This window comes from Vulpes vulpes, chromosome 15 (assembly GCF_048418805.1).
Source record: "Vulpes vulpes isolate BD-2025 chromosome 15, VulVul3, whole genome shotgun sequence".
Taxonomy (NCBI): Eukaryota; Metazoa; Chordata; class Mammalia; order Carnivora; family Canidae; genus Vulpes; species Vulpes vulpes.
Window position 1 is genome coordinate 91,009,071 of NC_132794.1, and position 25,378 is coordinate 91,034,448.

General features: G+C 36.1%; 1 protein-coding gene across 3 annotated transcripts in view; it reads left to right on the forward strand.

Moving 5' to 3' along the window:
- SLF2 (SMC5-SMC6 complex localization factor 2) overlaps window positions 1–25,378 on the forward strand; it is a 48,432-nt gene that overhangs the window by 13,429 nt on the left and 9,625 nt on the right. For all 3 annotated transcript variants that reach the window (XR_011997540.1, XM_025992237.2, XM_025992239.2), the window contains exons 6-17: window positions 30–100; window positions 3,557–3,679; window positions 4,077–4,244; window positions 5,208–5,310; window positions 10,099–10,174; window positions 10,982–11,123; window positions 15,400–15,502; window positions 16,120–16,296; window positions 18,099–18,196; window positions 18,785–18,872; window positions 20,534–20,665; window positions 21,122–21,199. Coding sequence is in view for 2 of the 3 variants with exons in the window: in XM_025992237.2 (XP_025848022.1) it covers window positions 30–100; window positions 3,557–3,679; window positions 4,077–4,244; window positions 5,208–5,310; window positions 10,099–10,174; window positions 10,982–11,123; window positions 15,400–15,502; window positions 16,120–16,296; window positions 18,099–18,196; window positions 18,785–18,872; window positions 20,534–20,665; window positions 21,122–21,199 (1,359 nt within the window). In the remaining variant the exon portion in view is untranslated. The remainder of the gene's footprint in view (window positions 1–29; window positions 101–3,556; window positions 3,680–4,076; window positions 4,245–5,207; window positions 5,311–10,098; window positions 10,175–10,981; window positions 11,124–15,399; window positions 15,503–16,119; window positions 16,297–18,098; window positions 18,197–18,784; window positions 18,873–20,533; window positions 20,666–21,121; window positions 21,200–25,378) is intronic.

The following is a 25,378-nucleotide window of genomic DNA, read 5'->3' on the forward strand; positions in this document are numbered from 1 at the left end:
AGTATTCCTAAATTTTCTTCTTGTTTTAGGAACGTGGTCATAGTGGAACTTACACAAATACTTTAGACCGGCTAGTGAAGGAGATGGAAGACACTCAAAGGTTAGTTAGATCGTGACTACTTTGGTAAATTTAACATACTGCTTGTATGACTGGCTTTTAATTTTCCTTTAAAAATCATGAGAAATTAACGTGCATTTTGTGTTAATAGTATAGTAAGTTTTGCTGTCAACTATGTTAGAAATAAAGTATTCTTGTTCATAGGCTGGGTCAGAAGATCAGGTTTTTATGGTTTTTCCTTTCTGCTTACCATAACCAGTATCTTAACTGGTAGCTGAAATTCTTGATCAAATGTAGGGGAAGAACTTTTTGTGTATATTTTTTTACTGTAATAAAATATGTATAATTTAATTTACCATCCTAATCATTTTTAAATGTGCAATTCAATGGCATTAAGTACATTCACATTGTTGTGTAGTCATCACCACCTTCCATCTTCAGAACTTTTTCTCAGCTTCCCTAACTGAAATTCCATACTCATTAAATAATAATTTCCCATCCACCTCTTCCCCCAGCCCTTGGCAAGTACCATTCTACTTTCTGTCTTTATGAAATTAATTATTCTAGGTACCTCATATAAATGAGTATTCGTCCATTTAACTGGGCTATTTCACTTAGCATAGTGTCTTCAAGATTTGCCCATGTTATAGCATGTGTCAGAATTTCCTTCCTTTCTTTTTTTTTTTAAAGATTTTTTATTTATTCATGACAGGCACAGAGAGAGAGAGAGGCAGGCAGAGACACAGGCAGAGGGAGAAGCAGGCTCCATGCAGGGAGCCTGATGTGGGACTCGATCCCGGGTCTCCAGGATCACACCCCAGGCCAAAGGCCGGCGCTAAACCGCTAGGCCACCGGGGCTGCCCAATTTCCTTCCTTTTTAAGGCTGAATAATACTTTATTGAATGTATATATCACATTTTATTTACCTGTTCATCCTTTGATAAACACTTGGGTTGTTTCTATTTTTGGCTATTGAAGTATTGCTGCTGTGAACATGGATGTACAGATGTCTCTTCAAGTCTGCACTCATTTACATATATACCCAGAAGTGGAATTGCTGGATCATATGGTGTTTCTGTACATAATTTTTTGAGGAATTGCCATACTGTTTTCCACAATGACTGTACCATTTACATTCCCATCGAAAGTGCACAAGGATTCCAGTTTTCCCACATTCACCAACACTTGATATTTTCTGGTTTTTTGATAATAGCCATCCTAAAAAGTATGAAGTGGTACATCATTATGGTTTTGATTTTCAGTTTCCTAATAACTAATGATGTTGAACATCTTTTCATGTCCTTACTGGCCATTTGTATAGCCTCTTTGGAGAAATGTCTTTTCAGATCCTTCCCCCGCCCTTTTTTTTTTTACTGATTTATTAGAAAGTGTGCACGAGATGGGGGAGGGGCAGTGGGAGATGGAGAAGCAGACTCCCTGGGGTTCCATCCCAGGACCAGGATCATGACCTTAGCCGAAGGTGGATGCTTAACCGACTGAGCCACCCAGGTGCCCCTTGCCCATTTTTTAATTGAGTTGTTTGGGGTTTTTTGTTTGTATAGGTAGAATTTTTTTTTAAAACATTCTTATGTTCACATAGTCCAAATTTTGAAACCAGCATAGCCAGACATGGTATTTCTACATCAAGTTACCCTTGAGGTAGAAGTCTGTTCATTTATTTATTCTTTTAAAGATTTGATTTACCTATTCATGAGAGACACACAGAGAGAGAGGCAGAGACACAGGCAGATGGAGAAGCAGGCTCCATGCAGGGATCCCAATGTAGGACTTGATCCTGGGACTCTAGGATCATGCCCTGAACCAAAGGCAGACGCTCAACTGCTAAGCCACCCAGGCGTCCCAAGGAAGAAATTTAGAATTACGTTTCTCTCTCCTTCTATCTCTGTCTGTGTCTTTCTCTCTGCTACACACACACAGAAATAAAAAAGTTTGAAGATCATAATGGACCTAATAAAATTTGTGTCACTAGTTACAAGCTGCTATTGTTAATGAGGGGGAAAAAATACATTCCTTATTTAAGCAATATGCACAAAACTAGCCCAGAAAACTTCACTAAAACCTCAACTGACGTTGGACTCCTGGGTGGCTCATTCAGTTAAGCATCTGACTTTGGCTGAGATCATGATCTTGGGGTCTTGGGATTGAATTGGGCTCCACACTGATTATCCCTCTCCTTCTGTCCCTACCCCCACTTGTGCACGCTCTTTTCTCTTTCTCAAATAAATAATAAAATCTTTTAAAAAAAAATCTCAACTGACTTGAAGTTGGTATGTATGTGTCTCAAACTTGATAGACAAGGAATTATAGAACGTAGGAATTATAATTAGTCAGAAGTGTTCCCCTTTTTAAATTAGAGAAATTCTCTTTATTGTAAGATTCTTTAAACTTCTCATGAATTCATGTGATTTGTAATGTCAGACCTGAAGTTGTTTATTTAAAATGAACACTGTACAGATCAGAAGTAGAGATGCTAGTTTGCTCTGATGGTTGACTTTTTCCTGTATTGATCAGTATATTTACCAGTCACTTACTGTTGTATTATACTCATCTACTGTGGCTCTGGAGCTGGGAATAAGGACCTTGGTTAAAATAACTTAATCTTGGCAAACAGTATAAGGAAGGACTCCAGAGCTAGACTCTGGCTTTGAATCCCAGTTCCTGCATTGTGAGCTTGAGCAAGTTAGCTTTCCTAATAATGTCTATTTACTTATATGTCAAATGGGTAATAAACTACACATGGGGTTCTTGTGAGGGTTGAAAGATTTAATATGTAAAGTTCTCAATACAGTGCCTGTCACATAGTAAGGGCTCAGTGTCAGGTGTTGTGATGGTAACCATGATGACATTGATAATGATTACTGCTGCTAGAAAGCCTAATTAACATTATCAGGTTGTTGGTCTACTAGAAGTCAGCTGAGCATTAAAGATTCAAGGGGATGATCAAATTGTTCTTTGCCATTTTTCCTTCCCGTTTCTCTAAATGATTTGGATATCATTCTTGAAGTCCTAGCTATAAAGAAATATTCAAGTCTTCTATGTGAAGGACACTATTCTTTTTTTTTTTTTTTTAAGATTTTTATTTAATTATTTGAGAGAGAGCACAAGCAGGGTGAGAGGCAGAGGGAGAGAAAGAAGTAGACTCTCCGCTAAGCAGAGAGCCAGACATGGGGCTTGATCCTAGGACCCTGAGACCATGTCCCAAAGGCAGACACTTAACCAACTGAGCCACCCAGGTGTTCCAACTAATACTATTCTAATATCATTCCAGTAGCTGGGTAAAAGTCTCTTCTACATCCTGATGTTTAGGGAAACATAATTTGGCCTGCAATGCAACAAAGTTTGTCATATAACAAGGTACTTTAATAAGAGGTTGGGTTTTTTGGGAAGGTTATTTTGTTTTGTTTTGTTTTTTTGGTGCTGCTTTTAGACATAAACTAAAGATTATTTTTAAAGTAAACTATCTTTTTCAATTCTCAGGCTAGATGAACTGCAGAAGCAACTACAGGAAGATATAAGGCAGGGCCGAGGTATTAAATCCCCCATCAGAATTGGAGATCAAGACAGTACAGATGATGAGGATGGCCTTTTAGAAGAGCACAGGTATAGCATTTTTCATAATATATACCCTATTAAGTTTACATTTCTAAATTTTGTTCTTGTGAAATAAATGGACCGTTGATGGTTATTTACTTAATGAGTAGTCTATGATCATTTTCTAACCCATCTATAATGTATTTGAAGGACAAATGTTAAGGCCAAGTTACATATTTTTTTCTCCTGGTTATTGTTTCTTTTCACACAGACCCATTTAGTGGCTATGGATTACTAGCAAAAAGTGGGAGGCGCAAAACACATGTTCCCATGATAGTCTTCTTATGTGGGATAGTCTTATGTGGGATTAACATTCGTAAGAAAAGTTTTCTTTGCAGCAAAACCTTTAAACACAAAACCATATCCAATGTAACTATTTGGTATTCAATAACTTTTTTTATTCTAGGGAATTTCTAAAGAAATTTTCAGTTACAATTGATGCTATTCCTGATCATCACCCAGGTGAAGAAATATTTAATTTCCTCAATTCCGGAAAAATTTTCAATCAGTATACCTTGGATTTAAGAGACTCTGGTTTTATAGGACAGAGCGCTGTAGAAAAGCTTATTCTTAAGTAAGTAGAAAAATAGAAAAACATTTTACTTTTTCCTATTTAAAAATTACCCTAAAAGATTCCTGACTGACATAATCTGATTTCTCTTATGACCTATCCAGTTTCCTAATCCTTATTACTGTTTTGTATTTATTATTTAATTATAGGAATCAGTGTAAGATAGTTGCTTGGTATATTACACACCTTTATTAATTAGGGTTAATATCAGTGTATAATAACAGCAACTGTCAAAATAGTAGCTTAAAGCAAGAAGTATATTTCTTTCTACTGTGAAAGAAGTTCAGAGATAGGGAGTCCAGGGCTGGTGTTTTGCCATATAGTCTTTCTTCTCCACTATCCTAAGGACTTAGCTTCAGGTGCTACTGGTACTCCAGCCTTTACATTCAAATTCCCAGAAATCCTACACATTTCTACTTATGGTTAGTTGGGTAGAACTCAGTATGGTCACACCTAGTTACAAGGAAGGCTGGGAAATGGTTTCTGTCTCAGGCAGAGCCAGTGTACCGATCTAAAAATCAGGGTTCAGTTGCCAAGAGGAAAGGCAAGAATAGATGTTGGGATGGGCAATTAGCAGTCTGTATCACAGTGCCCGAGTTGGTCTAATTTCTCTCAATGCATGATGTCTCAGATCCAGAGAGATCACATTAATTCTGGTGCTGAGTTTTATGGAAGTACAAACCCAAGCTGGCAAAAGCAGACGATGCTCTGAGACTTAATAGGAGCCTTCTCAACACTGCCAGCTAATGTAAGTTTATCCACTAGATAAATCTGGAGACAGGCCAACAGATCAGCATTAGACCATCATTTGAATTTCCTTTATCAGTAATTCATCCATATTGGAGTAGAGTCCACTTCCATGGACTGAGGATGGTATGCTTGCGCATTTCCCTGGTTATGTCAGATGTGGTGGTAGAAGTTTCTTGCCATAAAGTAACAGTCATTGATTTCACTTTATTTTTTCAGATCAGGAAAAACAGATCAGATTTTTTTGACAACACAAGGCTTTCTTACCTCTGCTTATCACTATGTCCAGTGTCCTGTACCTGTGTTAAAGTGGCTGTTTCGGGTAAGAAAAATGTTTGAGAAGTATAGTTGTCTGCATTTCCTAGTCAAAAACAAACTTAAAATATAATTATATCTACACATTACTAGAGAAAAAAAATAATTAAGCACAATCAAATTCATGATTTCAGTGGGTTAAAATGAGGCAAAAAGAGTCCATGTAAAGAGATTATAAAGGAAATGCAAATGCAGATTATGTGTGGGATAGTAATGTTTATTGTGCCTAAGACATTTCATCCCACTGGCAGATCACTATTATAGTTAGTTTAGAAGAGTTCTTCTTATTCTTACATTACCTGTTTTTTAGGGGGAGTAGAGGGGGACTTTGTGGGTTTTTTTAAAATATTTTTTCTCTCATTTTTATGGAGATTCTTACATATGTATTTTTAGGATTTGACTTGTATACTAATATTTCCCCATTTGTGTGTGTGTGTGTGTGTGTGTCTCTGCAACCAAAATTTTTTTCCTCATTCAGATTTATTTTTTAAATCCACTTAATTATCTGCATGATAACTTTATAAATATCGGTGGTATCAAAAATATGACTATTAAAGAATGTGTTGTATGAAGTAGGGAAAAACATAAGTTTCTGTTTTGGGCTTTAAGATAGCACTTCAAACAATCTCATATTTGGCAAGAACTAGATATTCCAGTACAGCCTTTTATTCATCTTTTTTTCATATAACTGGCTTTTTTTTTTTTTGAGTGCCAGCTGTGCCAGGTACTAGAGAGAACAACAATGAAAAAATTTACATTTCTGATGTCATGAAAGCCATATTCTAGTACTATAGAGGAAAGAGTAAATTTGTATGTCTGTGAATGCGTATTTAGAGATATATTATGTTAGATGTTAAGTGCTAAGAAGAAAGAGTAGGCTAGGGTATATATAGAGAAGTATCAGGGTGGGAGGAAAACTTAATTTTTTGAATGTTTATATATGATAATTGATAATGAGGGCCTTATTGGTGAGGTCTGAGTAAAGATCTAAGAAAGTAATGGAGTGAGTCTTGCTACTTTATGGTAAAAGAACATTCTAGGCAGAGGAAAATAACAGGCTCTGGGGCAGGAGCCTTTAATTCCAGTGGTTAGGAGCTTACTCTGACCCTAGTAAATTTTTTTTTTTTTTTAAACAGTCCTAATTAAATCAAAACTTGCCTCCCTGTGGTTTTTATATAGTAGTACTAATTATCTTTTCTAGAGCTTCCCAAAATATGCTTCATTTAATAGTCTTTCATTAATCTTTTTTTTTTTTTTTTAATTTTTTTTTAACTTTTTATTTATTTATGATAGTCACAGAGAGAGAGAGAGAGGCAGAGACACAGGCGGAGGGAGAAGCAGGCTCCATTCACCGGGAGCCTGATGTGGGATTCGATCCCGGGTCTCCAGGATCGCGCCCTGGGCCAAAGGCAGGCGCCAAACCGCTGCGCCACCCAGGGATCCCGTCTTTCATTAATCTTAAAAGATGATGACCCTCATCTCCTCCCAACACTAAACTTTCTCCAGTCACTAAATATCTGGTCCCTTTACTGATCATCTTTCTAAATGACCTTTAACTCTTAGTGTTTACCCCTTAAATGAATATATGCTCTAGATAAGGTCCTTCTTAACAATAGTTTCCAGTGAGACTCTTACCATCTACCCACTGACATATTCCTATTACTGCAGTTCAAAACTTCCATTTGCTGTCATGCCAGGGCTTTGTCATTCTCTAATTATGTAATATATCTTTTCCTAAACTTACAAGTAAGACTTTACATTTATCTGTGTTAATTTTTATCTTGTTGATGTGGGTCCTCATTATAGCCTTCAAAAACCCTGATTGTAACGTATAAGCATGTCTTCATATAAGTAGTTTTTATACTCTTCATATTCTTTGAAAAACTAAACTAATAATTATTCATTAATCACTTTTTCTGTATAAAACACTTTGTCTCATCTCTCCTTTTCAGTTGCATTTTTCATGATTGAGAGATGTACCAATTTATGACTTTCTTTTTTAGAAAGTATCTCAATTTATTTTAATGCTGTGGTTCTCATGTTTTTTTAAACCCTTCTTACCCAAAGAATACAAAAACACTAATTCAGAATGATATATACACTACTGTATTTGTTGCAGCAATATTTACAATGACCAAATTATGGAAGCTGCCCAAGTGTCCTTCAGTAGATGAGTAGATACAGATGTACGTGCACACGTGTACATGTACAATGGAATATTATTCAGCCATTAAGAAAAAAGAATGAAATCTATGGTCCTAACGTTTTGTAAATTTAATTGTTAAAATGTAATGAAAATGTTTGCATTTTCCTGATTTTATGCGTATATAAAACTAGAAAGACACTAGTTTTTAAAAATTTTTTCAGGGCAGCCCCGGTGGCGCAGCGGTATAAAGCTGCCTGCAGCTCAGGGCGTGATCCTGGAGACCCAGGATCTAGTCCCACATAAGGCTCCCTGCATGGAGCCTGCTTCTCCCTCTGCCTCTCTCTCTCTCTCTCTCTCTCTCTCTCTCTCTCTCTGTCTCTGTGGCTCAATAAATAAATAAAATCTTTAAAAATAAAAAAATAAAAAATAAAAATAAAAATTTTTTCAAAGGGAATTCACATTTGATTGTGCGAAGTTCAAGTAAAATGGAAAGAAGAATTTTCTTAAAGGCTTACTGCCACCCCAGTTTCTGGGGGCTCTTAAATTTTAGTGTTTTCTAGATTTTTCTCTGCATGTACATAGATTACTGTATGACGATATGAACAGAATATGTGCTGTTTTCTAACTTGTTTATTTCTGATAACAAATTATTGAGTATTTTTGTCAGTAGAAATGTTGTCATCATTTTTAATGGCTTTATCATATTCTGTTGTAGTGTTATACTATGATTTATTTAACCCAGTCTCAATTGATAGACATTAGATTGTTATATACACCTCTTTACATATTTACTTATTTCCATGAACTGTGTTGCCTACCTTAGAATTCATTACTGCCCAAAAAAGATTGTTACCAAAGCTTGTCCTGTTTCCAACATGCCTTTGAATGTTGCTGCAACCTAGTGGCAAAACATAACACAAACATGTAACAGACTTTTTTGACAGAAGTTGATTTTGAAAATGTCACAAACATGCAAATGATGCAAATACAAACATACGATGATACAAATATGCCTGATTGAAACCAGAGTTTGGATTATTCTCCCTTGCATTTTAGATTTAAATTTACTATAATCATAATCTATAGCTCCAAAGCAAAAGGGAAAGAGAAATATTTTCCCCTACAAAACCACTGTAAAATTAACCTTCAAAGGGACGCCTGGGTGGCTTAGCGGTTGGACATCTGCCTTCGGCCCAGGACGTGATTCTGGAACCTGGGATCGAGTCCCACGTCGGGCTCCCTGCGTGGAGCCTGCTTCTCCCTCTGCCTGTGTCTCTGCCTCTCTCTTTCTGTGTCTCTCACGAATAAATAAATAAAATCTTTAAAAAAATAAAATTACCTTCAACATGTCACATAATTCTCTTTCTTTTTTTTTTTAAGATTTATTTGAGAGAAAGAAAGCATGCATACAAGTGGAAGTGGGAGGAGAGAGGGACAGGGAGAGGGAAAATCTCCAGCAGACTCCCAGCTGAGTGGGGAGCCTAACCCAGGGCTTGATCTCACAGCCCTGAGATCATGACCTGACCTGAAATCAAGAGTTGGAGGCTTAACCAACTGAGCTGCCACCCGAGTGTCCCTGTTATAGGATTTTTTTAAATGTTTGTGTTTTTTTAAGATTTTATTTATTTATTAGAGAGAGAAGAGAGACACAGGCAGAGGGAGAAGCAGGCTCCATGCAGGGAGCCTGACATGGGACTCGATCCCGGGTCTCCAGGATCACGCCCTGGGCTGAAGGCGGCGCTAAACTGCTAAGCCACCGGGGCTCCCCTAAAATGTTTTTTAAATTGAAATTTTGTTCCCCCAAAATTATCTTTTACTGTAAAATTATGTTAATTATGTGCCTCTGCATATAAATTTTTATATGTAAAAAGGCTGACTAGATCAAAATATAAGGACAATAACTTTGCATAAATACTACCAAATTACTTTTTAAATTTTACCAAATTATACTTACACTGGCCATGCTACCTCTTTCCTAATACTCTAATGAACACTGGGTGTTATCAATGTTCTTGATCATTAACAATCTCAATGTCCAGTTTCTCTTGACAAGCTAATAATAGCTTGTCATTTCTCTGCATTTCTGCATTTCTTTTTTTTTTTTTTTTTTTTGAGTCTGCAGGTGAGTTTAGTGGGGGTGGGGGTGCATTTCTTTGACTACTGGTGATATTAGACATCTTTTAAAAAGTATATTGGTATGTTAATTTGCATATTGTACCGTTTCAAACATTTTTACTAGTTTGTGGTTTGGTTTTTGCCTATGAACAACTAGCAAGTAGCCTTTCCCTTTATGGGTTTTGGATTTCATTGCACATGAATTAGAAAGCTGTTTTTTGATAGTTTTCAAATGTTTGTCTAATTATAAATGAAAGTTGTAAAAACAGCATGTTAGAATAGAAAGGCCCTGATTTTTAGAATCAGACCTGGATTTTAAGTTCCAACTCCTCGTGTCTTATGTAGGTGGAGTATTTTAATCTCTCTGAGCCTTATGTATAATGAATGACCACTTCATAAGGTTATTTTAAATATTGAAATGTATGTAAAATGCATATTAAAGAAAATACACGCAAAATACCTTTATATTTCCCTAACAAGTAATAAATGCTCATTTTCTTTCTTCTTTCTTAATACTCTTATTTACTTTGGCAGATGATGTCAGTTCATACAGACTGTATTGTGTCTGTGCAGATTTTAAGTACATTGATGGAAATAACTATTAGAAATGGTGAGTATATAAGTATACTCTGATTAGTAGTGTGAATTATTGAATGCTGTGTATGGAGTCTATTTCTAATTGCTAAACATTTAGGATATTCAGAAGTATAGAATAAAAAATTATTTTTGTGATCTAAAATCTCTAGTAATGAAATGAAATGAAATGCCAATCAAAAATGAGTATCTGCATTTTTCTAGTTGCATTGAGAAAAGGGGTATAAGATCTTAAAGGAACAGCCCTAACTTAATATTTACCAACTCATGAGTTACTGTCTGGGTAAGTGGAAATAGTTGCAAGTTTGTTTATTTAGCCAATTAACTTTAACTGGCTTATTGATGAGCAAGTATTGTACTGATTATGCACTAAGGAGATTGAAAGTATCTACTACAAAAACGTAACAACTGTTTTTTCATTTTTGAGATCCCTTGTTTCATTAAACAGCATTGTGATTTATATCTTTCACTTGTTTTGAGAATTAGGACTATATGGGGATTGAAAATGGTAAAATCATCCTGTATTAGAAGTAGTTGGTATTTTACGATTGTTATTTTCAGTCTTTTCAAAGTGTACCACTCCCTCTCTCTTTTATTCATCATCACTCTCAAGTATTTTCATAAATGTCATTTCCTTCACATTACTTGAAAATGTATAATTCCTAAATGATCATTCTAAATAACTATATTGTTAACATATCATTATCAGATGTCATTTCTCTAAAATCATCATAATATCCATGTTTCACTACATAGTGTCATCTTGCAACTGTGTGTTTGTGAACCTGGGATTTGGGATAAAATATTTTCTTCTGTTAACTAGATACCTTCAGTGATTCACCAGTTTGGCCCTGGATCCCATCATTATCCGATATAGCAGCTGTGTTTTTCAATATGGGAATTGATTTTAGATCTTTGTTTCCTCTGGAGAATCTTCAGCCAGACTTTAATGAAGACAATCTGGTGTAAGTTTTGTTTTCATAAACTCCTAAAAACATTCTTTTTAATAATTTGTAATATAATAACAATTAATAAATTGTTAGGTTCAATACCCATTTTTGGTTTTTTAAATCTCTCAAAATTGAAATGGGTCTTGAATTAGATACATTCTTAATATCTGTCTTTTTTTTTTCTTTTTTAAAGATTTTATTTGAGAGAGCATGAGCAGGGGGAGGGGCAGAGAGAGAGGGAGAGGCAGACTCCCTTCTAAGCAGGAATCCTGACTTGGGCCTCTATCCTAGCACTCTGGCATCATGAACCAAGCTGAAGGCAGATGCTTAACCAACTGAGCCACCCAGGTGCCCCTTAACATCTGTCTTAGTCTTAAAGTCATCATCATATTTAACAAGGAGGAAATGGAAACATTTAAATTTTTTTTTAAAATTTAATAAGACCGTCCACTATTGGGGCACCTGGATGACTTAGCTGGTTAGGCATCAGCCTTCTGCTTGGGTCATGTCGAGCTTGGTGTTGGGCTCCCTGCTGAGCAGGGAGTCTACTTTTCTCTCTCCCTCTGCTGTTCCTCCTGCTTGTGCGGTCTCTCTCTCTCTCTCTCTCTGTCCCAGGGTCCTGGGATTGAGCCCCGCATCAGGCTCCCCACAAGGAGCCTGCCTCTTCCTCTGCCTGTGTCTCTGCCTCTCTCTGTGTGTCTCTCATGAATAAATAAATAAAATATTTTTTTAATCTTTTAAAAATAAATAAATATTTTTTAAAATGCCAATCAAATATTTTGTGGGGAAGGGGGGAGAGTTGTTACTATACAGGTAATTCTAAAGTCATATGGAAAAAAACAATTTCCAGAAAAGCTTTGAGAAAGAAGAGTTAAGAGGCAGGACTGGCTTTAGCAGATAATAGTATAGGACAAGGACAAGATGCAAAGCTCTATCAGTGGAAGAAAGTAAGTCCAAAACAAGCAAAGACAGAGACACTATGCTAAAGATGCTATTTCCATAAATGAGGAAAGAGTAGGATATTAAGTATCTGGTATTTTCCACTGTTTGGAACACTGGGTAGCCATCTGAAAAATTTTGCATCCATATCTCAAAATGATAGATTAAAGATTTTAATGTAAACAATGAAACCATAAAAGTAATAGAAGAAACCAGCAGGTATTTATAGTCCTAGAAAAAGAGAAAATGGTTTTGTGAATGAACTCACACTTGAAAGCCATAAAAAGAAAAATTAACTTATTTGACCACATTAAAAACAACTTGCCATGATAGTAGTCACTATACACAAAATCAAAAGCCTCAAAAGGGATAAGAGGGAGGTATATATTCATATAATTTTTCATATTCATGCATATATGTGTGAATGAAACAACTCTGGTTGTAGACATAGGTTTGGTTTAGTTTCAAATTAAAAGAGAAAAAGATCAATAGCCTGTTAGAAAATTGGACAAAGAAATAAACAGCATAGAAATAAGAATGTTCTTAATTATGAAAATATACTCATCTTCACTTCTGAGAGAAAGGTAAATTCTTGTTACTTGCTATATCCAAAGCCAAACTCTTATTTCTCTAGTTCTTTCCATTCCATAATAGGATCCCTTGTTGCTCAGATGTAATCTGTATCTAAAAATATGTTGGATAGCAAATTTTCAGATTAAAACTATGTTCTCTGTCACTTTAAATAGGGGGAAAAAATGCTTTCCTGGCCCATCCAGAAAAACTCAGCATTTCCTCCATACGTCATTAAAATACTCAAACTACCTATACTTTAAAAAGTTAAAATGCCAATTATTTTATTATTTAACATTCAATGAATTCAGTAACGTGTGGTAATTTTGTATGTTGTATGCAACAGATTTGAATTTTTCTTCACTGTTGCAAGTAGATACTGAAGTAGAAATAGTGAAGTAAAGATATATAATGAATGCATTAAGACATAATGCATGCAAATGATATTTGGTGAGATAGTTGTTTTTCTTGGTTACTTACCAGTTGAAGAGTTGGCCTTAGGTTTGGTGACTACAGCAGGGAGATGGTGGCTGTAGTAACTGTTGCAGTGTAATGGTAGGCATCAATGAGCACAGGAAAGCAGGAAGGAGCTGGTGAAGGAATGAGTGAACTGTGATGAAATCCCTGTTTAACCAACATGAGTACAAGACTGAATCCTATTGAGATATGACGGCAACGCTCTCTTCTAAGACTCACATGCAACTTAACAATTTTTATTGGTGTGTATGAAATGTCTGAAGGCTCTTAAATATTCAGATAGGGAAAATACGATACTAAAGGATAGTAGAACAGTTCTTTTCTCGACCATTGTTGTGTTAGATGTACAGACTTAAAATCTGAGACACAGGACGCCTGGGTGGCTCAGGGGTTGAGTGTCTGCCTTCGCTCAGGGCATGATCCCGGGGTCCTGGGATCGAGTCCTGCATTGGGCTTCCTGCAGGGAGCCTGCTTCTCCCTCTGCCTGTGTCTCTGCCTCTCTCTCTATGTGTCTCTCATGAATAAATAAATAAAATCTAAAAATCTGAGTCACAACTAACCTCTCTCTTTTACATTCCATCAATTCTCACATCCCTGTGTTCCACTTCCTCTGCTCATGTCACAGCTGTTCTTTCCTTTTTTGTTACCAGTATCAGTCTAATTCAGATCGTCTTTTCATGCCTACCCTGGTGAAAAAATAACCTTTCCCCGGAAGCTTTCTACCTCCAAGGTATTCATTCTTTTCATTCTTGGAGGATTTCTTTTATGAAACATAGTCTTGAATTTCTTACTCTTTGGTTCTCAAACCCTTACACCTTATATTTAAGACTCTACAATTTGACCTATTTTCTATTTTGCCCTCCCTTTTGTTCTAACAAAATTGGTCTACTTGATGTTCCTCTGTATTAGTCATTGCGTTGGCTCTTCTCATACTGATCCCTCAGCTCCATCCTCAGTGTCTGCTCATCAGAATATTACCTGTCTCACTGGTTGAAGCACTGTTTCTAAGAGCAAGACAGTATCCGTATGGAGACAGATTAAATAAATCATGATACATTAATAATTATCACAACTACTAGTAGTTACATATTGTTTACTATGTGCCAGGGACAGTCCTAAGGACTTAACATGTAGTACTTCATTTAATGGTCACTACAACTATTAGATACTAACTTCATTCCCATTTTATAGATGAGTCAGGCATAGATAGTTTAAGTAATTTGCCTGAGGTTATATAGCTAGGAAGGCACACAGGGCCACCAAGCAAAGACTTTAGTAGTTAAGAAAGCTTTTCATATATAGTTATGGAAGTATAAGATACATTAAGTGAAAAAAGAGAGGTATATGACAGTATATAGTGTGCTATGTACAGTTTATAGTAAAGGAAGGCATAGATTCATATTTATTTGTATATACATAAAATGCCTGTATAGGGATCCCTGGGTGGTGCAGCAGTTTAGCGCCTGCCTTTGGCCCAGGGCGCGATCCTGGAGACCCGGAATCAAATCCCATGTCGGGCTCCCGGTGCATGGAGCCTGCTTCTTCTTCTGCCTGTGTCTCTGCCTCTCTCTCTCTCTCTCTCTCTCTCTCTCTGTGTGTGACTATCATAAATAAATAAAAAAATCTTTTAAAAAATGCCTGTAGAAGGAAGGACTAAAAACTAGTAGTGATTATGGGGAAGGCAAGTAGGGGGCAAAAGGCCTAGACTGAGGATAGTTCTTCACAGCATACTGTGCCTTGATACCTTTTGAAGTTTTTTAACCATATGAAGATATTATTTATTCAAAAAATTAAACAAAATAACTTCTGAAGGCCAAATTCATGTATCTCCTCTTCCATGAACCTTCACAGATTACCTCAACCAAAATTAAGGTGCTTAGAATTGTTTCTTTATATTGCTGTCTATTCATTGAGACCTTCAAATATTGAGTTCTTTTGTAGTCAAAGACACCTTCTACATAGTTCTCTGACACCACCAAGATCAGTGAGGATAGTGCCTTATAAAAAGTAGCTGTTCAAGGGAGAACTAATGAATAGAGATAGAAATCAGATTAGTGTTTACCTGGAGTGGGAGATAGCAGAGTGACTTGGATCTGGCATGAAGGGATTTTGTGGGTAATAGAAATGTCCTGCTACTTCTTTATTCCTTTGACAGTTACCCTACTATATACATTTGTCAAAACTTAAAATCAGTATATTTTATTGTGTGTAAATTATGCCCCAATGAAACTTATTTTTTGTTCGATATTTCTTAAAATAATTATCTTGTGCTTAATTTCATGTTACTTTATTCACTTTTCAATAGTTCTGAAACACAGATGACTTTGGGACGGGATGGAAGTGAAGATTCATCTTGTAAGCCAATTTTTTCAACTCTTCCTGAAACCAACATTTTAAATGTGGTTAAGGTAGGGGAAAACTACTTTTTTATGTCTTTAGCCCAGAACTAGAACCATTTAGTTTTGTGGTTGGAGGTTTTAAAACAAAATGACTAGTGTTTTACTAGAGGTTTACTAATATCCAATCTTTGAAATTGCTTGTAATAGTATTTGTATCAAATGTCGTTCTTGCTATTTTTTTTGTTTTGTTTTAATATTAGGAGTAAAAGAGAACTTTAGATTTACAGAATTAATACAGTTCTAGGAATACCTTTACCGAGAAGCTTTTAGAAACCAGTATATTTTGGAACCAATAATTTTTTAGAATTAGGATGTTTGAAGAAAAAGTTATTACTTTAACTTAGTGATTAAGAATTAATAAAAGTGTTAAAACTTTTTAGTGGCTGAATCAAATCAGTGATACCGAACCATTTAAAAAAATCTCAAAAGTGAAAATTGGAGAATAAAATATTTATATTGTCACCTATTTCAACTATTAAATGAGTATTTCTTTATTTCTTGCCTTCTTTTTCCAGACATTTGATGTTTTTTACTTCTGCATTTTTTGTCAGAAAGTTTTTATAATTTAAACTCTCCAAGTGAAATTTATCTCCTTAAGTTGTTTTATCTCTGCACTTCTGTCACAGTTTCTCGGCTTGTGTACATCCATACATCCAGAAGGTTACCAAGATCGTGAAATAATGTTGTTGATTTTAATGTTGTTTAAAATGAGTTTGGAGAAACAGCTGAAACAGATTCCTCTAGTGGACTTTCAGAGCCTCCTGATAAATCTGATGAAAAATATTAGAGATTGGAACACAAAGGTAAACCATACTTAAAGCCTTTATATTGATTTTAGCATTGTTTTTTTATATACCATCACAACTTGACTTTCATGGTGCATATGGAATTACTACTTTCTAGCCTGTTAAGATCTCTAACATATGAAAAATAAACTAAGGAAGGGACTATCTTCGCTGGAACTGTATTTTGTTTTTTTACGATTTTATTTATTTATTTGAGAGAGAGAACAGAAGCCGGAGAAGGGAGAAGCAGACTCCCTGCTGAGCAGGTTGCTGAACTCGGGGCTCAATCCCAGGACCCTGAGATTATGACCTGAGCCGCAGGCATGTGATTAACTGATCAGTTAATCGTCCAGGCACCCAAGGAACTGTATTATTTAAATTTATGGTAACTGAATCTTCTCTAAAACTGCAGCTATTCATTTTTTTTTTTTAAGTGTTTATTGGGAATTATTGTGGGCCCAGCATTAATGTGTTAGAAATACAGCCATGAAAAAGATAAATCCATTGCCTTTATGGCAGTTTTATGTTAGAGAGTTAAATAATAAAGTAAATGTAGATTATAATATCATGTCAAGTTGTAGTAAGGACCACAAATTAAAATAAAGCAAGACATGGGTGTAGAGAATAATAGCAAGACAGGGATCCTCTGCTGTTTCAGATAAGGCAGTCAGGGAAGGCCCTTCTGAAGTGACCTTTAGGAAAGACCTACATGAAATGGTGAGGCAAAGTCACACAACAAAAATTTGAGTTGAATATCTATAGCCATATTAATGGTAAATGTGTATAATATTTGTTAGGTTTTTAAGAATTCTATTTTTTAGAACCTTTTTTGATGGAAGATTTCAAAAGTGCAAAAATAGACAAGTATGATGAACCCATAAGTACTTACCACCCAGCCTCAGCAATTAACAGGACATAATCAACCTTGTCCCATCTGTTACCCTCATCCCATAGTTTCTTCCCCTACTCAGAGATTATTTTGAAGCAATTTTGTTAGACTTGAAATACTGAAATAGTTGAGGATCCCTAAAATGCAAGAAATCCCAGGTCAGAAACATGATCTTCTGCAGCTTTCATTATATACCTCTAGGGTATTTGTATTTAGGTCTGTTTAGGAGCACCTGGGTGGCTCAGTTGATTAAGTGTCCAACTCTTAATTTCGACTCAGGTCATGATCTCAGGGCCCTGGAATGGAGCCCCCAGTTCTGCTCTGTACTCAGCGGGGAGTCTGCTTAAGGATTCTCTTCTCTCTCCCTCTGCACCTCCCTCCACTCAAACATGCTCCCTCTCTTTCTCTGTCTAAAATTAATCAATCAGTCAATCTTAAATTAGATTTATTTAGATTTAGATTCTCCTGGAGAGGACTGTTTAGATGCAGGTATAGGTATGCCATAGCACAAAACATGAAAGCCAAGTGAGATTCTGATTAGTATATCTGTTCAGTCTCTTCCAAAGTTCATTTATTTGTTTTTTAAGATTTTATTTATTTATTCATGAGAGACAGAGAGGCAGAGACACAGAGGCAGAAGGAGAAGCAAGCTCCATGCAGGGAGCCTGACGCGGGACTCAATCCCACGATTCCCAGTATCACACCCTGGACCGAAGGCAGGTGCTAAACCGACGAGCCACCCAGGGATCCCCTCTTCCAAAGTTTAAAACTGAATCTGTGTACTGTGTCTGTTTTAGCAGGTCCTAGACTCCATGCTTTTCTGAAAATGAGGCTCTTTTTATAATAATGCTTCCATAATGGCAAGAAGGGATGGTAGATGATTTAGTTCCACTGACCTATTTGAAAAATCTTGCTTATTCTTTGTTTTCAGGTGCCTGAACTCTGTCTGGCCATAAATGAGCTGTCTAGTCATCCACACAACCTTCTGTGGTTGGTACAGCTGGTCCCTAACTGGACATCACGTGGAAGGTATAGAAAATTGAGAAATAAACATCAAGAAAAATTTATATTTACATTAATGAAATACTTTGGTCCTTTATTCTCTTTCATCATTCTTTGAATGTTGGATCAGTCTTTTATTTCATAGTTGGCCATGGAGAAAGGCATTGTGACAGCCTGATTCTAATGCTTTTGTGATATCCTTGCATTTTGTGATATCCTTGATTTTTAATTTTAGCTTATAACAATACAGATGGCACATATCATGAAAATGAATGAGTTAAAAAAAAGAAAATGAGTTTTTTTTCTTTTTATTTTACTTTAGTAAACATAAATGTGAGCAATAAAATAGATTTTCTTTCAGTGAATCAGCAGGGCCAAAGATAAAGGCTCTTAATGATTTGCCTGAGTTTCAGACAATTCTAACTTAATGTACAAATATTTTACGTGAAAATCTTACAGTTCTATTAAAGTTTATATGTTCTTGTACTGCCGTCTCTTGAAATATTAGCTATGTTTCCATTTAGAAGGACTCCTTTGGGCTCATTTATTTGCATCTTTGCATCTCAAACAGTATTGATTAAAATGCATTCTAAATACTTTAAATTCTAATTCCAGGCAACTAAGACAGTGCCTCAGCCTAGTGATTATTTCAAAGCTTTTGGATGAGAAACATGAAGATATCCCTAATGCCAGTAATCTGCAGGTATAAATAATATTTTTGTTTTCTTTTCATAAATGGGAAAGATAGTGAGGTATAAGGAAAAGTGATGGTTCTTAAGTCAAAAGTTCTGAGGTTAGATCTCAACTCTCAAGCATAATTATATAGTTCATATAAACTTTAAAATGGTACTTAACTATTGAGATCCATTACATGGACATGATATCATACCCAATACCATAAGGTTAATTGTGGACAATTAGATGAATCAATGTATAAATACTAGTGGGAAAATCAAAATGTGATATATATGAGACTATTAGTTCACCTTATCAAGGTTAGCGATTTTATCATAAGATTAGAAGTTGCAGAACTATTATACATAATTGCATCTTGTACTTGTTTTTTAAAGTTTTTAAATTTTTTTATTTTTATTTTTTAAAGATGTATTTATTTATTCATGAGAGACACAGAGAGAGGCAAAGGCAAAGAAAGACAAGAGAAGCAGGCTCCTCAAAGGGAGCCCAATGCGGGACTCGATTCCCCAACCCGGGATCATGCCCTGAGCCTAAGGCAGACACCCAGCTGCTGAGCTACCCAGGCATCCCCTTGTGCCTGTTTTAATATTAAATAATCCTTAAATTGTAGGGCTTAAACATGGTTGTCCTCTAGTACTCGTTCAGTAGTAAATATATCCTGTATATATGAATGGGTTTAAGTATGTCCAAAGGAAGCTCCACTGAGAAGTCCTGAAAGCTTTTTACAAACATTAATAGCACTGAGGGAGCTATGGGGGCTACACATGGTTGGAATTTTAAAACTCAACATCTAACCTGTTCTAGATGTGTTCTTGTATAAATTGCAATTTAATACAAATGCTCTTTTCTCTACTAGGTCCTAGGGATGAAAATATAAATTAGAGACTCTGCTCTTGAAAACAGAATCTAAGGGATCCCTGGGTGGTGCAGCGGTTTGGCGCCTGCCTTTGGCCCAGGGCGCGATCCTGGAGATCCGGGATTGAATCCCACGTAGGGCTCCCGGTGCATGGAGTCTGCTTCTCCCTCTGCCTGTGTCTCTGCCTCTCTCTCTCTCTGTGTGTGACTATCATAAATAAATAAAAAATGTTTTAAAAAAAAAAAAAAAAGAAAGAAAACAGAATCTAGGATGAAACAAAATAAACCAGCCATTTTAGTACAGTGTAGTAAGAATGATAGAAGTATGCACAGGGTGCTGTGAGACAGAGAGATTGCAAGGGACAGCTGGTTTCTTCATTAGCAGAGTTCAAGCAGATTTGATTCCAGATATATGGGGACCATTTCTGAGCCACCAGGCAAATAGCTGTCAGTTCTTTCAGTGATACTTCCATCAAAAAAGAATTCTTTTCAGAATTCAGGGACTTCTACTCTTAGAGAGATTTAGCTTTGCTGACTTTAAAATAATTTCACAGAGAAAGCATTCTGTTTGGCCTCTATTGTAATGCCATTTGGTCTCCTCCTTGAGCTTTTATCCTCAATTACAAATATCAAATCTTTTAATTTAAAATCCCTTCTAAGCAAATGAGAACTTTTAAGTAAAGGAGAATTGGATATCCCTGGACTATAAAGAAAGCTAAAGGGACAAAATTAGAGAAGGCAAAATGAACAGAGGACCACTGAAAAAAAGATTAAGAAAGAGCAACTGTTCAATTTCTCCTCTTCTGTTGATAGATATCAGTCCTACATCGCTATCTTGTACAAATGAAGCCTTCTGATTTGTTGAAGAAAATGGTCTTGAAGAAAAGGGCTGAACAGCCAAATGGCACTATTGATGATAGTCTTCATTTGGAACTTGAAAAGCAGGTATCTGGGGCTAGATCATCTCTCAAAAGAATACATATAACTGGTGCCAGTTTCCTAATGACAAGCTAATAGCATAGGCATTTCTGGATTTAGAGACTTAGGTACATTCTAGCAACACATTTATAAAGTGCATGATATTTTTTACTTACAGCTGTCATGAAATTCTTCAGTAACCCTGAGAGTTGAGAATTGAGGTCAAACGATGGTTGTTGGTAATTTAATACTGGGAATATTTTTTGGTACTCCTTTACTAGGGCAGTTGCAAGATGGCTAAGGAAATGCACTTGATTTAGAAATCAGGAAGCCTAGGTTAAATGCTTGGCTTTTCCTGACTTACCACCTCAGTCAACTTAGCAAATTCTTAGTCCTTCCTGGGCAACTCTCCTAATGTGTAAAAAACTGGGATGGTATCTATGCTAGCTAATTCATGGGTGTTTTCTTTTATTTCTCTAACAGGCATATTACCTGACGTACATTCTTCTTCATTTAGTTGGTGAAGTTAGTTGTTCTCATTCTTTTTCTTCTGGACAACGGGTAGGTAGTTTTTAGTATTTTCTTGTTTTTAATAAGTGCCACTATTGATGGAATGAATGAACATTCTTTATATAGTAGAAAATTTTGTAAAAGTTAACTTTGGGTTTACTATAGAAATCCCAGTATACACTGGAAAAAGAGAAGTAATAGTAACTTTGCAACCATATCTTTGGCAAGAATTATTTATCTGCACATTAGTTCTGTTTAGTGGAGTGTAATTTAACCATCATAACTTGACAACAGTGTAATACCAGGGTCACCAAATGGACCAGCTCTTAGCTGGTGTCTTCCCATCTCTTCTCCCACTATACTTTTTTTTTCTTTAGAAGTAATATTTGGAAAAAAAATAATATTTGACTTCAAAATTAAACTAATAGTAAGTCAGGCTACTTTACATATGCATTTCTTAATTCTATCCCCATGTCAAGATTTTCATTTTGAATTATTCTTTCCTTCCCATACTTCCATAATCCATACTTCTGGAGAAAGTTCTTATTTAAGTCATCATATTTCATACTGTAGGTATTCCAACCTGTTTTAAAACTTAATATTACCTCCTTAGGCATTGTGAAAAGGACATAAGACTGGTTAATGAGGGGTTTTCTTAGGTTTTATTGTTTGTTTGGCTTTTGGTTTTTTTGTTGTTTTTTAAGGAGACAGTGTTACATTGGTTTCAGGTGTACAACATAGGGATTCTACAGGTTTATATGTTATGCTATGCTCACCACAAGTGTAACTACCATACGTCACCATGAAGCACTATTACAATACCATTGACTATACTTCCTATGCTATACCCTTTTATCCCCATGACTTACTCATTCCATACCTGGAAATCTGTATCTCCCACTCCCCTTCAGCCATTTTGCATAGCCTTTCACTGTCCCCCACCCACCTACCCTGTGGGAACCATCAGTTTGTTCTCTGTATTTATAGGTCTGTTTCTGCTTTTTGTTTGTTTATTCACTTACTTTGTTTTTTAGGTTTCACATATAAGTGAAATCATACAGTATTTATCTTTCTGTCTTATTTCACTTTCACTTAACACTCTAGGTTCATCCATTTGTCTCATATGGCAAGATTTCATTTTTTTTTCTGGCTGTATTCTATTTTATATATATATACACACATATCTATTATATATATATATATATATATACACATATATATGTGTGTACACACACATATATACCACATCTTAATCTATTCACCTGTCACTGGACACTTAAGTTGCTTCCATTCTCGGCTATTTTAAATAATGCTGCAGTAAACATAGGGGTGCATATATTTTTTCAAATTAGTACTTTTGTTTTCTTTGGGTAAATATCCAGTAATAGAGTGAGTCATTTGGTATTTCTGTTTAAATTTTTGAGGAACCTCCATGCGGCTTTCCATGGTGATCACACCAGTTCACATTCGCACCAGTAGTTACATGGGGGTTCCTTTTTCTCCATCTTTGCCAACACTTGCTATTTCTTGTCTTTTGATTCTAGCCATTCTGATAAGTGTAAGGTGATGTGGCCCATTGTCTCATTTCAAGGATCAATTTGCAACAATTTGAAATGCCATCTTTATTACATGTTCAATTCCCAGTTCTGTTTCTGGACTCTTTTCCATCAATCTATTTGCTCTTCCTGTCCCAAGACAACAGTTTTAATTAACTTTATTTTTAGGGATCCCTGGGTGGCGCAGCGGTTTGGCGCCTGCCTTTGGCCCAGGGCGCGATCCTGGAGACCCGGGATCGAATCCCACATCGGGCTCCCGGTGCATGGAGCCTGCTTCTTCCCACATCGGGCTCCCGGTGCATGGAGCCTGCTTCTTCCTCCGCCTGTGTCTCTGCCTCTCTCTCTCTCTCTGTGACTATCATAAATAAATAAATAAATAAAATTATTTAAAAAAAAAAATAAATAAATAACTTTATTTTTACGTAGTGTATTTGATATCTGATATAGATCTGTTCACTTATTTTCAAAATATTTTAAAATATTTTCCAGCATTTTCTGTTTAAGATGATACTTGTTTTTTCTGCAAGTGAGTTTTATTATTTATATATTTTTTAAAAGATTATTTATTTATTCATGAGAGACACACACACACAGATTGAGAGAGAGAGGCAGAGACACAGGCAGAGGGAGAAGCAAGCTCCATGCAGGGAGCCTGATGTGGGACTCGTTCCCGATCCCGGTTCTCCAGGACCACACCCTGGGCTGATGGGGCACTGAAACGCTGAACTGCAAGTGAGTTTTAGAATCATTTTGTGCTGGGGTGCCTGGGTGGCTCAGTCAGTTAAGCCTCTGACTCTTGATCTCAGCTCAGGTCTCGATCTCAGGGTCATGACTTCAAGCCCTTCCTTGGGCCCATGTTGGGTGTGGAGCCTACTTAAAAAAAAAAAAAAGAATCAATTTCTGCCTCCACCCCCCTAAAAAATGTTGTTGCAATTCTTATGCATTCATAGATCATTTTGGGATGTTTCTCCATGTCTTCTATATCCTTGAGTAAACTTTGATTTGATTTGATTTTTTTAACTTTATTTTTAATTATATTTATTTTTCTTTCACTTTTTTTTTAAAGAGTTTATTCATTTGAAATAGAGAGGTATGCCTGGGTGGCTCAGCAGTTGAACTTCTGCCTTTGGCTCAGGGCATGATCCCAGGATTCGGGATCGAGTCCCACATCAGGCTCCCTGCAAGGATCCTGCTTCTCTCTCAGGCTGTGTCTCTGCCTCTCTCTCTGTGTGTATCTCTCATGAATAAATAAATAAAATATTTTTTTAAGAAAAGAGCAGTGGGGAAGGACAGAAGCAGAGGGAAAAAGCAGACTTCCCACTGAGCAGGGAGCCCAACACAGGGCTTGATTCCAGAACCCTGGGAAGAGGACCTGAGCCAAAGGCAGACACCCAACTGATTGAGCCACTCAGGCACCCCTGTATACAGATGGCAAAAAGATACATGAAAAGATGTTTAATACCACTAATAATCAAGGAAATTAAAATCAAAACCACAATGAGATATCTTTTTGCCATCTGTATATCTTCTTTGGAAAAATATCTGTTTAGGTCTTCTGCCCATTTTTTTATTGTAGGGTTTTGTTTGTTTTTTGTTTTTTATATATTTTGGACATTAACCCCTTATCAGATAATGTCATTTGCAGATATCTTCTCAAATTTAGTAGTTGCCTTTTCATTTTGTTGATGGTTTCCTTCTCTGTGTAGTAGTCTGTGTATTTTTATAAACACCATTGTAAATAGAATTTTGTTTGCTCTCCTCTTTTTGTTGTTGTTGTTTATTTATTTAAGTAACTTCTGTACCCAACATGGGACTTGAATTCACAACCCCAAGATTAAGTCACATGCTCCCTTGACTGAGCCTGCCACTGCCCCTAAAACTGCTCTCCTGATTGGAACCTAATGTAGTCATCTATCTGTTTTACTCTTATGTGGTCTTCACATTCTTTTAATTTTTTTTTTTTTTTTTTTTTTTTTGGTTAAAGCAATGATTACTGTTTAAAAATTCAATTATTATAAGGGCACCTGGGTGGCTCAGTGGTTGAGCATCTGCCTTTGGCTCAGGTCGTGATCCTGGGGTCCTGGGATCAAGTCCCACATCAGGCTCCTTGCTGGGAACCTGCTTCTCCCTTTCTCTATGTCTCTGTCTCTCTCTCTCTCTATCTCTTATGAGTAAAATATAAAATCTTTTTTAAAAAGTTAAAAAGGGGATGCCTGGGTGGCTCAGTGCTTGAGTACCTGCCTTCAGCCCAGGGCATGATCCTGGAGTCCTGGGATTGAGTCCCACATCGGGCTCCCTACATGGAGCCTGCTTCTCTCTCTGCCTATGTCTCTGCTTCTCTCTCTCTCTCTCTGTCTCTCATGAATAAACAAATAAAATCTTAAAAAAAAAAAAGTAAAAAAAAATTCAATTATTATAAAACTATATAAAGTAGAAAGTAAAAGACTCCCATGCCCTCCTATAAATTTCTCCATAATTTATGTATTTACTAACTTATTACCTTAATGAAAATGGAGTCATACTATTCATATTATTTGCAACTTATCTTTTTTATTGCCGTAAGATATTAACACTTCTAATAACTATAGTATTTCAAAATCTTTACCAATGAACATTGTATTATGCTCTTTGTAATTATACACAGACTAACTTGAACATGCTATTTGCATGTCTA